Source organism: Tympanuchus pallidicinctus, unplaced genomic scaffold, assembly GCF_026119805.1.
Source record: "Tympanuchus pallidicinctus isolate F22 unplaced genomic scaffold, pur_lepc_1.0 scaffold88, whole genome shotgun sequence".
NCBI lineage: Eukaryota > Metazoa > Chordata > Aves > Galliformes > Phasianidae > Tympanuchus > Tympanuchus pallidicinctus.
In genome coordinates, this window is record NW_026294811.1 from 48,836 (window position 1) to 65,645 (window position 16,810).

Here is a 16,810-nt window from a genome sequence, read left to right on the forward strand (position 1 = left end):
TCTTTGCTGGTTGGTGGGCACACAATGGGAGTGTGAGCGATTATTTTTTTGGAAGGGGGCACCCCGTGGTGCTGGGAGCACTTTGTGGGGGGAGAAACTCCTGTATTTTTATCAGGATACCCCCATAAATTTTATCATGATTTGGAGTGGGCACACGATAATTTCAGGGGAGTGAACCCAATTCTTCTCTTCTGGTAGGAGGGGTTTGGGGGGGGGGGTGGGGGGGGTGGAGCTTTTGGGGTCCCTCCCCCTTATAAGGTGTTATAGGGGCAGAACCGGGGCCCCCCATCCCACAGAACAATGGCAGTGGTGATGCTTCTGCTGCTGTTCCTCCTGGCCCTGATCTGGGGGGGGTCAGCCAGGTGGGGGGGGGCACCATGGGGGGGGGCCCTGCACCTCCTGCACCCAGGAGGGCCACAGCACCTCCACATCCTCACCCGGACCTACGGGGACCCCTTGTGTCTGCGCTTGGGGGGGCGTGGTGAGTAGGGGGGGCACTTTCATGACCCCCCTCATCCCCTTGACTCCCCTTTGGAACCCCCATGGCCTCCTCTTCCCCATAAATCCCCCTCCTTTGGACCTTGAACCTTCCCCCTTTAAGATCCCCAACCTCACAATCTCCCTGGAATTACCCATTGAGAGGGTGGAGGGACCCCCAAACACTGCCCCCCAATTCCTTCCTGCCCCCCTTCACATTTGTCCCCTCCTTCTACCCCCCACAAAATAATTTGGGATCCCTAACCCCTCCCACCGCCCCATACTTTATCCTGGTACCTCTCACTTCTCCCCCCGCCCCTGGTTTCAAGGTCCCCGTGGGGGTCCCTTCCCTCCAACCCACTCATTTCTTGCCCCCCCCCAGAGGTGGTGGTGCTGAGCTCTGCAGCTGCCATCCGTGAGGCGCTGGCACGGCGCTGGGGAGACTTCGTGGGACGCCCCCACAGTTACCTGGGTATGGGGGAGCTGCAGGGGTTGGGGGCTCCCATGAGGGTTTGGGGTGAGTCCGAGGGGGGGCCCTGTGAATCTTCAAGGGTGGTTCTTTGGGTTTTGTAGTTCTGGGGAGGGTCCCAAGAGGGGTCCATGAAGATCTCTATGGGTATCTGAGGGGGTTTGGGGGTTCTGGGGGGGGTCTCATAGGTTCTGGAGATTACGAATTGGTGTCTGTGGGGGTTCTGAGGGATCCTCCTGGGTTTTGGGTGGAGGGGAGTCCCTGCAGCTCTCTGTTGAGTATCTGGAGGGGGAACTGGGGGTCCCCATGATTTCTGAAGGGGTCTGGTTGCGTTTTTTGGGGGGAAGAACGTTTCTGACAGTCCCCACGGGTGCTGGACAGGTCTCGGGGTGCCTGGGGGACTCTGGATGGGTCCCCAAGGATCCCTGCGGTTGTGTGAGGTGTTCTGAGAGGTCCCATGGGTGCCGGGGTGATATGGGTGTCACCCCGCAGCGTCCTTGGTGTCGCGGGGGGGGCAGGACCTGGCGCTGGGGGACGCATCCCCAGAGTGGCGGCGGCAGCGGGGGGCAACGCGGGGAGCGCTGGCGCGGGCTGTGAGACACCTGGAGCCTCTCCTGGAGCTGCAGGGCTGGGCGCTGTGCCAGGTGAGCACCCCAACACGGGGCCGTACAACCCCAGGTGGATCCCATCTGATCCAGGGCTGAGCTGCCCATCCCCTTGACTCACCTCGACCCCCCTGTGGGGCACCCGCACCCCCTCAGCGACCCCATTTCCCTCCCCACAGGAGCTGAGCTCTTACGGGGCTGCCCCAGTGGACCTCTTTGAGGCATTTGCGTTCCACACCTGCAGCACCATCTGCCGCCTCGCCTTTGGGGACCTGGTGGGGACACCGGGGGGGATGCAGGGTCTAGGTGTCACCTCGGGGAGCGGGGGGACTCAGGTGCCACTACTGGGGGTCTCAGATGTCAGGTGCCACTGGAGGGGACCAAGGGATCTTGGGGTGACCCAGGTGTCCAAGGAGGGTGGATCCGAAATGCTCGGGGGCCACTTGGGGTCTCAGATATCCAGGCATCCCTTTGGGGACCCAGCCACCTCTAGAGGGACCCAAATAACCACATACCTCTTTAGGTTCAGAAGACTCTGGGGGGATCCAGAAGTCACTCTGGGTGACCCCAGGCCCTGTACTCCACAGATGCCCCCCGAGGCAGAGGTGCGCTCCTTTACACGCTGTGTGGTGGAACTGCTGGAGGTGTGGGGCTGGGCCAGTGTGCGGGCACTGGATGTGCTGCCTCCACTAAGGGTGAGCCCTACGGGGCCCTATAGGGCTTATGGGATCAGCATGGGGCTGGGAAGGAGGGATAGGTCCATGTGGGGTCTATAGTGAGAATGGGCTATATTGTCCTTGGGGGGTTACAGATGGGGCTGGGAGGTCTGTAGGGGCTGAGGGGGGTTAAAGGGGTTATACAGAGCCCTGGGAGGGTATTGTGGGGTTTCTGCTGGGCTGGGGGGATTCTCAACGGCTGGGATGGGGTATGGGGTATGGGCCCAGAGAAGCTCTGAGGGGGGTCCCTGTGCCCCACAGGTGCTGCCCAACCCGGGGCTGCGGGAGCTGCTGCGCCTGGTGGAGCGCCGCGACGCCTTCGTGGAGACCCAGATCCGATGTCACCAGGTGGGGATGTGGGGACATGGGGACAGAGGGGGGACACGGCTGCAGGGGGTAACGCATGTGTCCCTACAGGGCTGCACATCCCCCCCTAGGGACACAGTGCTGGGGGCACTGCTGGGGGGGGACCCCACTGTCCCCATGGGGCCGCTGGGGGGGGACCGCCTGCACATGGCCCTCGTGGACCTCTTCATCGGTGGCACCGAAACAACAGCGGCAGCTCTGCTGTGGGCTGTGGCCTTCCTGCTGCACCACCCCCAGGTGACACCACATCACATCTGTGCCACAGCCACATCTGCTTCCCCATAGTTCCCATGCCCGTCTCCCATCCCCACGTACCCCCAGGGTGTCCCCACGTGTGTGCTGGGTGTCCCCTCCCGTACCCTACTGCGCTTCCCTATTGCACCACATGCATGTCACATCCATGTCCATTTCCTTGTGTGGATAATGGCTCTGGGGTGCTCCCACCTGTGTCCCTGGTGTCCCCTGTATGATGGCCACCACCAAAGTGTCACGCTCGTGTCACCTCTGTGCCACACCGATGTCTGTGTCCCCGCACAGGGGAAGGCCACCCCACGAGCGACCTGAAGTGACACTTGGTGACACGCTCTGACACACATCCCCTGTCCCAGGTGCAGGACCGAGTGCGTGCAGAGCTGCACCAGGTGCTGGGCCCCACGGGGACCCCGAAGCCAGGGGACATGGGACGACTGCCGCTGCTCCGCGCTACCGTCACCGAGACCCTGCGCCTGCGGCCCCCTGCGCCTCTCGCGCTGCCACACTGCGCCCGGCGCCACTCCAGGTATGGCCAGTAATGCACCAGTATGGACCAGTATGGGGCCATACATCTGCCTGCAGAACCATGCACCACTGTCAGTGTTTTGCACTAGAATGAACGTAGGCCAATTTGTAATAGTGTGGACTGCTGCAGCCCGTGGCCCTACCAGTAGGTCAGCCCAGTAGAGCTCATCAGCCCCCATTAAGCCCCAGTACGTCCCAGTTGGCCACTGTAGGGTCTCCCAGTCCATCCCAGCAGCAGCCTGTCCCTTCCCAGCATTGCCGGAATTCCAGTGCCCGCGGGATCCATCGTTATCCCAAACCTCTTTGCTGCGCACCACGACCCCAAGATCTGGGACCGTCCTGCTGAGTTCCTGCCCGGTATGTGTGGGTCCACCCCACAGATGTGGGCCCTGAACCCCAGGGTGGGTTCCTCCCTCTACACCCACTCTCTGACCTCTGTTCTGCCCCACAGAGCGGTTCCTGCAACCAGGGGCCCCCTGGCGAGCGCTGCTGCCCTTTGGTTGTGGGGCACGCTCATGTGTGGGGGAGGCGCTGGCTCGGGCAGAGCTCTTTGTGTTTTTGGGGTACATCCTACAGCGATTCCGCCTGGAGCCGCCTTCTGATGGGGCTCTGCCCAACTTGGGGGTCACCGCCGGCACCGTGCTGCGCTGCGCCCCATTCCGTGTGCGCCTCGTGCCCTGCCCGCCCCATAGCTCCTGAGCCCAGTGTGTGGGATGCGTGGGTCAGTGCTGGTTACTCGCAGCTTTATTGACCCCATAAAGGCTTCACTGTGCCCCACAACCTTTCTAGTGCTCTCAGTCACGCTGCGGCCGCAGCTTCATCTCTGTGAAGGGGATGGAGTACTCGAAGCCCTTCCAGGGGTACCAGTTGATGCCCTGCAGAGAGGGAGGGGGGATTTGGTCACACCCTATAGGCAACTTACTGCAGTTCTACAGACACATATAGGCCCTACAGGGGGCCCCAAAGTACTCCCTTCCCTGCTCCTGCAGCTTCTACAAGGCTAAAGGAACATTGGGGGGTAGCCCTCCATATTTACCCCACATAACCCCCATGGCCCCACAGTGACTCCCTCCCTCCTGTCTCATTGGGTTGCTTTTATGCCCCCACAGACCCGTTTATGATCCCCACAGACCCCTTCATAGCCCCCATAGCCATACCTGGTGGTCGTAGGGCACCCCATAGCGCCCGTTGAGGTTGGCATAATGGCAGTTGCGGTACCACCAGGCTCCGGTGTAGGCAACGGCGCAGGGCCGGGGGCGGCCCCGGGGGTCGTGGTCCCGTGTGGAGAAGGGGCTCCCAGCATGGTAGGACAGTGCATCCCCTGTAGGACCCACAGCAAAGTTATGGGGACTCCTAAAGAGAGCTCTCCAGGACACCCACATAGGGTTCAGAGCCCCAAGGATGAACCACAGACCCCCAGGAGTCCCCACATCCTCATAGACACCACCCTGTGGGGCAGAGCCTCCTCTTCCCCCCTCTCCCCCCGAACCCTTGTGGGCTCCCTGTGGTCTCAAGATCCCACTGGGTCAATGATCCCAAAGACCCCTGCAAAGCCCCCTTATTGTGGGCAAAGGGACTGTCCCCTATTCTCCCCAGGATTCCCCCCCACCCCGTGATCTGGGTGCCCCCAAGAGCCCTCCCATGAGTCAAGGTTAACCTTATACCCTCCAGGAACCCTCCAGGATCCCCCCCAGCCCCACACACACCAGCTGTGCCACTGTAAGCCCCGAGATGGAGGCGAAAACTGTCCTCAGGACCACCGACGGCGAAATCCCGATAGCGGGCGAAGGCGCTGTCTGACGGCGTCCGGAGGTCCACGCGCAGCTCCGTGGGCCCAGAAGCTGTCAGCACGTGCAGCGCCGCATTTCCTGCCCACATCCCACAGCCATCATCATCCCCGCCCCACAGACCCAACTGGGGCCCTGCCCCGCACCCTACACCCCCCACCCCACACACTCATCTGGGATCCACCCCGCATCCCAGTGGGGTTCAGTCCCACGTCCTGCAGCCATCAGCCATCCCCACCCCGGTGGGGATCTCGCCCCCACCCCAGTCCTCAGTCTCCCCAGGTTTTGAGGTCCTCACCCAGCCAGAACTCCCTGGAGATGTTCCCGAAGCCGTGGACGTACTCCTCCCACCCCCTCCAGAAGTTGATGCCCCCATCCATGCGGCGCTGGAACACCTTTGGGTGTGGGGGTGGGGTCAGAATCTCCCCCAGACCCCACACTGCCCCCAGACCCCCCATTACCTCCCCCTAAACCCCCAACACTGCACCCTGAGACCCTTGTGTTGCCCTCCAGGGCATCCTATTTCCTCTCCCAGACCCACCACAGCCCCAAATTTCTCCCTGGGAGTTGCTCCTGCATTTATAGTTCCAGGGGGTTACTGGGATCCCCATGGATAGTATAGGGGGTATGTGAGTCTCACAGAACACTGGGATCCCCCTGCAGTTTCCAGAATTACCCCAGTTGCCCCACAAGACCCTCCCATTAACCTCCCCTCCAGCCTCCCCCCACTCCCCCTGCATTGCTTCTCAACCCCCCCAGAACCTCCCCAGATGCCCCAAATGCCCCCAATTGCTCCACAGGACTCCTCTATTGCCAACCCAACCCCTATAATGGCAACCACCAGCCACCCACCCAAACCCCATGACACCCATTGCCCATCAGACTCCTCATAGCCCCCCACCCCCCACTTCCTCCCCTTGCCCCCAGCCCCACCAGCCAGCCTCCCCCATCGCTCTCCATGTCGCAGAAGACGCGCAGTGGCCGTCGCTGGTCGCCCCCGAGGAAGATGAGGACTTCTCGTGAAGGCCCTGGTCCATTGAGCTGCTCCTCAGCACAGTCCCGGGGGTGTGGGTGAGGAAGGGGTGCTGGGGGACAAAGTGCAGTGTAGGTGCCCCCATCCACAGGACCCAACCAGTTGGGGGTCCCTGTTCACCTATCAAGGGACGAGGGCATCCTACTGACCCCCCACCTAAGGAACCCCCCTACATAGAGACTCATTATTCAGGCACTTGGGAATCCCAGAGCCCCCCCACACAAAGATGCAGATTTTTGGGTACCCCCCTCTTCAGGACCCAGCATCCGTGTGTTCCCACCACCACAAAGCATCCAGATATTTGGGCACCCCAGAGTCTCCCACTCAAGTGCCCAGACACCTGGGTGCACCTTCCCCCCCCAAGGGACCTCCTTTCCCAGCTCACGGGTGTTGAAGGTGGTCTCGAGGGGCTCCAGCCCCCGGCCCCGGAGCTGCACCATATAGTGTCCAGTGGGCTCCAGGCCCCACAGTTCCTTGGATGTTGCCTCAGGGGGCAGCTGCAGTGTCTGGGGGGAGGACATGGGAGGGTTATTGGGCTGCTATGGGGGTCCCTAAAGGGCATTACAGGGGCGTTTAATGTCTCTAGGGAGCATAAAGGGGCCCAGGAGGAGGATGGGAGTGCTGCAAAGGGAGTTAGTTATTGAGGACCTCAAGAGATAGTGGGATGCAGTAGGGTTCTTAGGATGCTTGGGGGCTTTTGGGTTTCCCACGGTGGGAACAGGGTCCCCAGGGAGGTTATCTGGGTCTCCAAAGGGGCACTGGGATCCCTGCGGGGAGATATGGGTCTCCACAAGGAATACTGGGGTCTCCAAAGGGGTGAGTGGGGATCTCAGGGGGCTGGGGGGGTTCCCAGAGGAGCACTAGGGTCCTCAGAGACGCCGTGCTGATCCCCAGGAGGAGTTCAAGGGTCACAAACAGGGTTGCAGGGCAGCCCTATGGGTTACTAGGATCCCCCCATAGGCATATTGGGGTACCCCAGGAGATACTGAGGTCCCCTGGGAAGTTCAGGGAACTCTATGGGGCGTTACCTTCATAGGGCCTCCGAGGGGTCCGTAGGTGAGGTTGTAGCCATCCGGAGGGACATGGGGGGGCGCCCAATGCAGCTGAGCACTGCGGGGCCACAGCGTGCCCACCCATAGCGTTCCTGGGGCACCTGGGAAGAGATGGAGGGCACTGAGGCCCACAGCCCTCCTTTGGATGTCCCACACTCTCCCTCCCACCAACTCCTTTTGAACCCCCCCCCCAAAGGCCTCTTGAGAGCCCTGCTCACAGCTACAGCACCTGCTGACCACCAAGACACTCCCACCCCACTGCAGTGTCCCAGTGACCCCCACCCACAGGGGGCTTTAGGGTGCCATATAGATCTCCTATAACTTCCTAGGCACCACCCCCACAGGGACACCTCCCACCCGTGACACCATCAACCATCCAGCTCTACCTGAGTTTGAACACTGCTTTCAGCAGTAGGGCTTAATTCCTGTGTGAAGCCATCCCGGTCCTTTTCAACTCTGCTACAGACTGTATACTGAGGCCAACAATGCATTTCCCCGAATGTAGATCCCTCCAACACTCAACAGTGCATCCAACAGTCCTTCCAAACAACCATTTCTCCACAGAAACTCACATCCCTCCATCCAACCAGTTGCTACATGTTCACCAAACAAGTTCTTTTTATATTAAAAAAAATTAATTCATTCCATCTGTCATCCCCAAGCAAACTACAACATGAGCAATCCATCCATCCTTCAAATAAAATCTCTCCAGAGCTCAGGAAAAGTTCCTATTGACAACAGTGTGCAAGTGGAACCTGGCAGGGCCCATCCAACTGCAATTCCAGTGCACAAAGGCACTGCGGCAAGAGCCCAAAGCTCGTTACTCAAGAATCTGCACGTGCAACCAAGCGTCAACTACTCAAAGACACACACACCCATCTGAACAGGCATCACAAAATCCACTCCTCATCGGTCCCGTCGTAATTCAGTGCACTGATTAATGGAGCCATTCCAAAACGGGAACTTAGCAGCTCATCCCATGGACAGAGGAAATCAAGATCCACAGCACAGGCGATGCGTTTCTTTCTATCTCCAGGAAACCCAGAGCCCACCAGGTGCCAATTCCGGCCCTCACCTGTGACGGCATCAGTGGAGATGGGGCCCAGCCGTTTCCGCCCCCACACCCCGTACAGGTTGAACTTGTAGCGGCGGGACGGCGACAGCCCGGGCACGCTCACGGAGTGCGACCCACCGTCCACGGGCACCACCTGCGGCTGGCCTTGCGCGTCCTTGTACTGCACCGTGAAGGAGTCAAAGGAGCCCTCAGGGACGCTCCACTCCAGCTGCACGGAGTCGGGGCTGACGCGCGATGCCGTCACCTCACCCAGGCGTGGTGGAGCAGGTGGTTCCTCTACTGCTGGCACGGCAGCTGCAGCACAAAGTCCATGTCCACCCATCCTATTATCCTCACGTTCAACAGCTGACCAACCATTCTCCAAACATCCACTTGTCCCGATTGACAAGTTACCCCACCCCAACCTTCCATCCAGAATTCCATCCATGCAACCCAATCCTCTCCACTCATCACTACCCCCTACTCCCCCCATCGTGCATTTTCCCTTCCCTCCACAATTTCCCCCGCTTTGCCACAGAACCTTTCCGTTTCCATTCACACGCCAGTCACCAGCACAGCCCATCACACTGCTCACGCCACGTGCCAAGCTCAAGGCCCTCTCACGAGAGGCACAGCATGGGGGGCCCTCACCTGTGATGGCGTCAGTGGAGATGGGGCCCAGACGTGTCTGCCCCCACAGCCCATACAGGTTGAACTTGTAGGGGTGGGACGGCAGCAAACCAGGCACGGTCACCGTGCGGGACCCACTGTCCAAGTGCAGCTCCTGCGGCTGGCCCTGCACGTCTACGTACTGCACTGTGAAGGAGTCAAAGGTGCCTTCGGGAACGCTCCATTCCAGTTGGACGGAGTTGGGGCTGACATGGGATGCTGTCAGCTCTCCGAGGCGCGGCTGGGATGGTGGTTGCTCCTCCACCTCTTCTGCAGCTGCAATACAGAAGACACAGGGCAGGATAACAGCATGGTCCTGCCCATCAGTCATATCCAACCAACCTTTCTCTGTACCCTTTTTCCATCCACTCTGAATCTTCTGAGCACTTGAACCATCTAACCCAATTGCCATTGCTTCACACAGCCACATACTGGACAACCAGCTTACCATCCCACCATTCATGCAAGGATTCTCTCTGTACTTCCATCCACTCATTTCCCTACGCAACCACGAGCGCAGTTCAACAGACCAAGCAATGCTTACTCCTTCATCCATCCAAGAGTTATCTAACTCATCTGTGAACATATCCATCCACTGTACCAGCACACCAAGGATCTACCTATCCCTTCTCCATCCATCCACCTATTCCTAAGTTCTTCCATCCATCCTTTCGCTCCTTCATGTATCTGCCCATCCAATCAAACAAATACTCCAACAGCCACAATCTTAAAGGGCAGCCATCACCCCACCCGTTCCCCATCGCTCCCTTCATACTTCAGCGCAACATTTCATGGATGCGTCCCAAAAAAAGGCACCCTAATCGGGTTCATCCCATTGCCAGAGGAAATCAAGATCCACAGCCCACGCCATGTTTCTCTTTCTACCTCCAGGAAACCCAGAGCCCACCAGGTGCCAATTCCGGCCCTCACCTGTGACGGCATCAGTGGAGATGGGGCCCAGCCGTTTCTTCCCCCACACCCCGTACAGGTTGAACTTGTAGCGGCGGGACGGCGACAGCCCGGGCACGCTCACGGAGCGCGACCCACCGTCCACGGGCACCACCTGCGGCTGGCCTTGCGCGTCCTTGTACTGCACCGTGAAGGAGTCAAAGGAGCCCTCGGGGACGCTCCACTCCAGCTGCACGGAGTTGGGGCTGACGCGCGATGCCGTCACCTCACCCAGGCGTGGTGGGGAAGGTGGTTCCTCTACTGCTGGCACGGCAGCTGCAATGCACAGGAAGTAATATGTTGCAAAAACATCCACCCGATCTACATTCCATCCATTCAACAACCCAACCAACATGCATTCTGCCATACAGCTGTGCTCTGAGCACTAGTTTATTCAAGAACTCTTCCATCCATCCTTCCGTCCATCCATCACAAAACAGTTAACAGCCATTCCCTCCTCCAAGCTTCCTCCAATCTTGCAGGCACTCATCCCTACAGACATTCCAAACCAATAACAAGGAAACGTTTCCTTCTCAAGCACAATGACTGTAAGCAAGAGGAGCCATGAAAGGCACCTGCCATATGCCGGGCCCACTGCCAGCAGGACATGGAATGAGCACACTGCATCCTCACCTGTGATGGCATCAGTGGAGATGGGGCCCAGCCGTTTCCGCCCCCACACGCCGTACAGGTTGAACTTGTAGCGGCGGGACGGCGACAGCCCGGGCACGCTCACGGAGCGCGACCCACCGTCCACGGGCACCACCTGCGGCTGGCCTTGCGCGTCCTTGTACTGCACCGTGAAGGAGTCAAAGGAGCCCTCGGGGACGCTCCACTCCAGCTGCACGGAGTCGGGGCTGACATGCGATGCCGTCACCTCACCCAGGCGTGGTGGGGAAGGTGGTTCCTCCACTGCTGGAGCTACAGCAGCAACACAGTAAAAGCAATCAGCGCTGAAAGCATCCACACAAGCAATCCTCCATGCCCACAACAACCAAACAAACATTCATCCAACAATCCGGTTCCGCTCTCAGCACAAATTTACCCAAGCACCATTCCACAAAAATTATCAATCATTCCCCCTTCCAACAATTCTTCCTCCAAGCTTGCATGCACTCATCCCTACAGACTTTCCATTCTACAAGAAAACACTTCTTTCTCAACCAAGAGGTCTGTAAGCAGGACGGGCCATTAAAGTTTCAGGTCATATGCCAAGCCCAACGTCAGTAGCAGGACAAGGAATGAGCACACTGCATCCTCACCTGTGACGGCGTCAGTGGAGATGGGGCCCAGCCGTTTCCGCCCCCACACCCCGTACAGGTTGAACTTGTAGCGGCGGGACGGCGACAGCCCGGGCACACTCACGGAGCGCGACCCACCGTCCACGGGCACCACCTGCGGCTGGCCTTGCGCGTCCTTGTACTGCACCGTGAAGGAGTCAAAGGAGCCCTCGGGGACGCTCCACTCCAGCTGCACGGAGTCGGGGCTGACGCGCGATGCCGTCACCTCACCCAGGCGTGGTGGAGCAGGTGGTTCCTCTACTGCTGGCACGGCAGCTGCAGCACAAAGTCCATGTCCACCCATCCTATTATCCTCACGTTCAACAGCTGACCAACCATTCTCCAAACATCCACCTGTCCCGATTGACAAGTTATCCCACCCCAACCTTCCATCCATACTTCTATCCATGCAACCCAATCCTCTCCACTCATCACTACCCCCTACTCCTCCCACCCTGCTTGCTCCCATCCCTCCATACTTTCCCCCGCTTTGCCACAGAACCTTTCCGTTCCCATTCACACGCCAGTCACCAGCACAGCCCATCACACTGCTCACGCCACGCGCCAAGCTCAAGGCCCTCTCAAGAGAGGCGCAGCATGCGGGGGCCCTCACCTGTGATGGCGTCAGTGGAGATGGGGCCCAGACGTGTCTGCCCCCACAGCCCATACAGGTTGAACTTGTAGGGGTGGGACGGCAGCAAACCAGGCACGGTCACCGTGCGGGACCCACTGTCCAAGTGCAGCTCCTGCGGCTGGCCCTGCACGTCTACGTACTGCACTGTGAAGGAGTCAAAGGTGCCTTCGGGGACGCTCCATTCCAGTTGGACGGAGTTGGGGCTGACATGGGATGCTGTCAGCACTCCGAGGCGCGGCTGGGATGGTGGTTGCTCCTCCACCTCTTCTGCAGCTGCAATACAGAAGACACAGCGCAGGATAACAGCATGGTCCTGCCCATCAGTCATATCCAGCCACCCTCTCTCTGTACCCTTTTTCCATCCACTCTGAATCTTCTGAGCACTTGAACCATCTAACCCAACTGCCATTGCTTCACACCACCACCATTCAACCAGCTTACCGTCCCACCATTCATGCAAGGATTCTCTCTGTACCTCCATCCACTCATTTCCCTACACAACCACGAGCGCAGTTTGACAGACCAAGCAATGCTTACTCCTTCTTCCATCCAAGAGTTATCTAACTCATCTGTGAACATATCCATCCACTGTACCAGCACACCAAGGATCTACCTATCCCTTCTCCATCCATCCACCTATTCCTAAGTTCTTCCATCCATCCTTTCGCTCCTTCATGTATCTGCCCATCCAATCAAACAAATGCTCCAACAGCCACAATCTTATAGGGCAGCCATCACCCCACCCGTTCCCCATCGCTCCCTTCATACTTCAGCGCAACATTTCATGGATGCGTCCCAAAAAAAGGCACCCTAATCGGGTTCATCCCATTGCCAGAGGAAATCAAGATCCACAGCCCACGCCATGTTTCTCTTTCTACCTCCAGGAAACCCAGAGCCCACCAGGTGCCAATTCTGGCCCTCACCTGTGACGGCATCAGTGGAGATGGGGCCCAGCCGTTTCTTCCCCCACACCCCGTACAGGTTGAACTTGTAGCGGCGGGACGGCGACAGCCCGGGCACGCTCACGGAGCGCGACCCACCGTCCACGGGCACCACCTGCGGCTGGCCTTGCGCGTCCTTGTATTGCACCGTGAAGGAGTCAAAGGAGCCCTCGGGGACGCTCCACTCCAGCTGCACGGAGTCGGGGCTGACGTGCGATGCCGTCACCTCACCCAGGCGTGGTGGAGAAGGTGGTTCCTCTACTGCTGGCGCGGCAGCTGCAATGCACAGGAAGTAATATGTTGCAAAAACATCCAACCGATCTACATTCCATCCATTCAACAACCCAACCAACATGCATTCTGCCATACAGCTGTGCTCTGAGCACTAGTTTATTCAAGAACTCTTCCATCCATCCTTCCGTCCATCCATCACAAAACAGTTAACAGCCATTCCCTCCTCCAAGCTTCCTCCAATCTTGCAGGCACTCATCCCTACAGACATTCCAAACCAATAACAAGGAAACGTTTCCTTCTCAAGCACGATGACTGTAAGCAAGAGGAGCCATGAAAGGCACCTGCCATATGCCGGGCCCACTGCCAGCAGGACATGGAATGAGCACACTGCATCCTCACCTGTGACAGCATCAGTGGAGATGGGGCCCAGCCGTTTCCGCCCCCACACGCCGTACAGGTTGAACTTGTAGCGGCGGGACGGCGACAGCCCGGGCACGCTCACGGAGCGCGACCCACCGTCCACGGGCACCACCTGCGGCTGGCCTTGCGCATCCTTGTACTGCACCGTGAAGGAGTCAAAGGAGCCCTCGGGGACGCTCCACTCCAGCTGCACGGAGTCAGGGCTGACATGCGATGCCGTCACCTCACCCAGGCGTGGTGGGGAAGGTGGTTCCTCCACTGCTGGAGCTACAGCAGCAACACAGTAAAAGCAATCAGCGCTGAAAGCATCCACACAAGCAATCCTCCATGCCCACAACAACCAAACAAACATTCATCCAACAATCCGGTTCCGCTCTCAGCACAAATTTACCCAAGCACCATTCCACAAAAATTATCAATCATTCCCCCTTCCAACAATTCTTCCTCCAAGCTTGCATGCACTCATCCCTACAGACTTTCCATTCTACAAGAAAACACTTCTTTCTCAACCAAGAGGTCTGTAAGCAGGACGGGCCATTAAAGGTTCAGGTCATATGCCAAGCCCAACGTCAGTAGCAGGACAAGGAACGAGCACACTGCATCCTCACCTGTGACGGCGTCAGTGGAGATGGGGCCCAGCCGTTTCCGCCCCCACACCCCGTACAGGTTGAACTTGTAGCGGCGGGACGGCGACAGCCCGGGCACACTCACGGAGCGCGACCCACCGTCCACGGGCACCACCTGCGGCTGGCCTTGCGCGTCCTTGTACTGCACCGTGAAGGAGTCAAAGGAGCCCTCGGGGACGCTCCACTCCAGCTGCACGGAGTCGGGGCTGACGCGCGATGCCGTCACCTCACCCAGGCGTGGTGGAGCAGGTGGTTCCTCCACTGCTGGCACGGCAGCTGCAGCACAAAGTCCATGTCCACCCATCCTATTATCCTCACGTTCAACAGCTGACCAACCATTCTCCAAACATCCACCTGTCCCGATTGACAAGTTATCCCACCCCAACCTTCCATCCATACTTCTATCCATGCAACCCAATCCTCTCCACTCATCACTACCCCCTACTCCTCCCACCCTGCTTGCTCCCATCCCTCCATACTTTCCCCCGCTTTGCCACAGAACCTTTCCGTTTCCATTCACACGCCAGTCACCAGCACAGCCCATCACACTGCTCACGCCACGCGCCAAGCTCAAGGCCCTCTCAAGAGAGGCGCAGCATGCGGGGACCCTCACCTGTGATGGCGTCAGTGGAGATGGGGCCCAGACGTGTCTGCCCCCACAGCCCATACAGGTTGAACTTGTAGGGGTGGGACGGCAGCAAACCAGGCACGGTCACCGTGCGGGACCCACTGTCCAAGTGCAGCTCCTGCGGCTGGCCCTGCACGTCTACGTACTGCACTGTGAAGGAGTCAAAGGTGCCTTCGGGAACGCTCCATTCCAGTTGGACGGAGTTGGGGCTGACATGGGATGCTGTCAGCTCTCCGAGGCGCGGCTGGGATGGTGGTTGCTCCTCCACCACTTCTGCAGCTGCAATACAGAAGACACAGGGCAGGATAACAGCATGGTCCTGCCCATCAGTCATATCCAACCAACCTTTCTCTGTACCCTTTTTCCATCCACTCTGAATCTTCTGAGCACTTGAACCATCTAACCCAACTGCCATTGCTTCACACCACCACCATTCAACCAGCTTACCGTCCCACCATTCATGCAAGGATTCTCTCTGTACCTCCATCCACTCATTTCCCTACACAACCACGAGCGCAGTTTGACAGACCAAGCAATGCTTACTCCTTCTTCCATCCAAGAGTTATCTAACTCATCTGTGAACATATCCATCCACTGTACCAGCACACCAAGGATCTACCTATCCCTTCTCCATCCATCCACCTATTCCTAAGTTCTTCCATCCATCCTTTCGCTCCTTCATGTATCTGCTCATCCAATCAAACAAATGCTCCAACAGCCACAATCTTATAGGGCAGCCATCACCCCACCCGTTCCCCATCGCTCCCTTCATACTTCAGCGCAACATTTCATGGATGCGTCCCAAAAAAAGGCACCCTAATCGGGTTCATCCCATTGCCAGAGGAAATCAAGATCCACAGCCCACGCCATGTTTCTCTTTCTACCTCCAGGAAACCCAGAGCCCACCAGGTGCCAATTCTGGCCCTCACCTGTGACGGCATCAGTGGAGATGGGGCCCAGCCGTTTCTTCCCCCACACCCCGTACAGGTTGAACTTGTAGCGGCGGGACGGCGACAGCCCGGGCACGCTCACGGAGCGCGACCCACCGTCCACGGGCACCACCTGCGGCTGGCCTTGCGCGTCCTTGTATTGCACCGTGAAGGAGTCAAAGGAGCCCTCGGGGACGCTCCACTCCAGCTGCACGGAGTCGGGGCTGACGTGCGATGCCGTCACCTCACCCAGGCGTGGTGGAGAAGGTGGTTCCTCTACTGCTGGCGCGGCAGCTGCAATGCACAGGAAGTAATATGTTGCAAAAACATCCAACCGATCTACATTCCATCCATTCAACAACCCAACCAACATGCATTCTGCCATACAGCTGTGCTCTGAGCACTAGTTTATTCAAGAACTCTTCCATCCATCCTTCCGTCCATCCATCACAAAACAGTTAACAGCCATTCCCTCCTCCAAGCTTCCTCCAATCTTGCAGGCACTCATCCCTACAGACATTCCAAACCAATAACAAGGAAACGTTTCCTTCTCAAGCACGATGACTGTAAGCAAGAGGAGCCATGAAAGGCACCTGCCATATGCCGGGCCCACTGCCAGCAGGACATGGAATGAGCACACTGCATCCTCACCTGTGACAGCATCAGTGGAGATGGGGCCCAGCCGTTTCCGCCCCCACACGCCGTACAGGTTGAACTTGTAGCGGCGGGACGGCGACAGCCCGGGCACACTCACGGAGCGCGACCCACCGTCCACGGGCACCACCTGCGGCTGGCCTTGCGCGTCCTTGTACTGCACCGTGAAGGAGTCAAAGGAGCCCTCGGGGACGCTCCACTCCAGCTGCACGGAGTCAGGGCTGACATGCGATGCCGTCACCTCACCCAGGCGTGGTGGGGAAGGTGGTTCCTCCACTGCTGGAGCTACAGCAGCAACACAGTAAAAGCAATCAGCGCTGAAAGCATCCACACAAGCAATCCTCCATGCCCACAACAACCAAACAAACATTCATCCAACAATCCGGTTCCGCTCTCAGCACAAATTTACCCAAGCACCATTCCACAAAAATTATCAATCATTCCCCCTTCCAACAATTCTTCCTCCAAGCTTGCATGCACTCATCCCTACAGACTTTCCATTCTACAAGAA

At 58.4% G+C, this 16,810-nt stretch overlaps 2 protein-coding genes across 7 annotated transcripts in view; one reads left to right on the forward strand and one right to left on the reverse strand.

Annotated features, from left to right (window-relative positions):
• On the forward strand, positions 1-5,178 carry LOC128074275 (steroid 21-hydroxylase). 5 transcript variants are annotated; one of them, XM_052669961.1, is made up of 10 exons: positions 1-481; positions 860-949; positions 1,439-1,590; positions 1,731-1,826; positions 2,139-2,246; positions 2,529-2,870; positions 3,242-3,411; positions 3,664-3,767; positions 3,862-4,131; positions 5,082-5,178. In XM_052669961.1, exons 1-9 carry the CDS (start codon positions 301-303, stop codon positions 4,107-4,109), a joined length of 1,491 nt encoding a protein of 496 aa, XP_052525921.1. In that variant the 5' UTR covers positions 1-300; the 3' UTR covers positions 4,110-4,131; positions 5,082-5,178. The 5 variants fall into 5 exon arrangements, with proteins under 5 accessions (XP_052525921.1, XP_052525922.1, XP_052525920.1 ...); XM_052669962.1 differs by lacking the exon at positions 5,082-5,178 and having other exon boundaries at positions 2,529-2,615; positions 2,685-2,870; positions 3,862-4,190; XM_052669960.1 differs by lacking the exon at positions 5,082-5,178 and having other exon boundaries at positions 3,862-4,190.
• The window catches only part of LOC128074274 (tenascin-X-like), a 26,294-nt gene continuing 13,616 nt past the window's right edge, over positions 4,133-16,810 (reverse strand). For both annotated transcript variants that reach the window (XM_052669958.1, XM_052669959.1), the window contains 16 exons: positions 16,430-16,584; positions 15,646-15,778; positions 14,702-14,995; positions 12,791-13,084; positions 11,847-12,140; positions 11,216-11,509; positions 9,936-10,229; positions 8,988-9,281; positions 8,358-8,651; positions 7,259-7,383; positions 6,616-6,736; positions 6,131-6,282; positions 5,496-5,592; positions 5,117-5,278; positions 4,568-4,731; positions 4,133-4,285 (listed from right to left, as the gene is read on the reverse strand). In XM_052669958.1, the coding sequence (XP_052525918.1) occupies positions 4,205-4,285; positions 4,568-4,731; positions 5,117-5,278; positions 5,496-5,592; positions 6,131-6,282; positions 6,616-6,736; positions 7,259-7,383; positions 8,358-8,651; positions 8,988-9,281; positions 9,936-10,229; positions 11,216-11,509; positions 11,847-12,140; positions 12,791-13,084; positions 14,702-14,995; positions 15,646-15,778; positions 16,430-16,584 (3,248 nt within the window). In that variant the 3' untranslated portion in view covers positions 4,133-4,204. The remainder of the gene's footprint in view (positions 4,286-4,567; positions 4,732-5,116; positions 5,279-5,495; positions 5,593-6,130; positions 6,283-6,615; positions 6,737-7,258; positions 7,384-8,357; positions 8,652-8,987; positions 9,282-9,935; positions 10,230-11,215; positions 11,510-11,846; positions 12,141-12,790; positions 13,085-14,701; positions 14,996-15,645; positions 15,779-16,429; positions 16,585-16,810) is intronic.

What these genes read in the sequence shown, in the direction of transcription:
- LOC128074275 (XM_052669961.1), top strand. Translation starts at nt 301, where the DNA reads ATGGCAGTGGTGATGCTTCTGCTGCTGTTCCTCCTGGCCCTGATCTGG. An exon ending in GCCTCGCCTTTGGGGACCTG is followed by an intron (nt 1,827 to 2,138) that starts GTGGGGACACCG and finishes TGTACTCCACAG; the next exon opens with ATGCCCCCCGAGGCAGAGGT. An exon ending in TCCTGCTGAGTTCCTGCCCG is followed by an intron (nt 3,768 to 3,861) that starts GTATGTGTGGGT and finishes TCTGCCCCACAG; the next exon opens with AGCGGTTCCTGCAACCAGGG.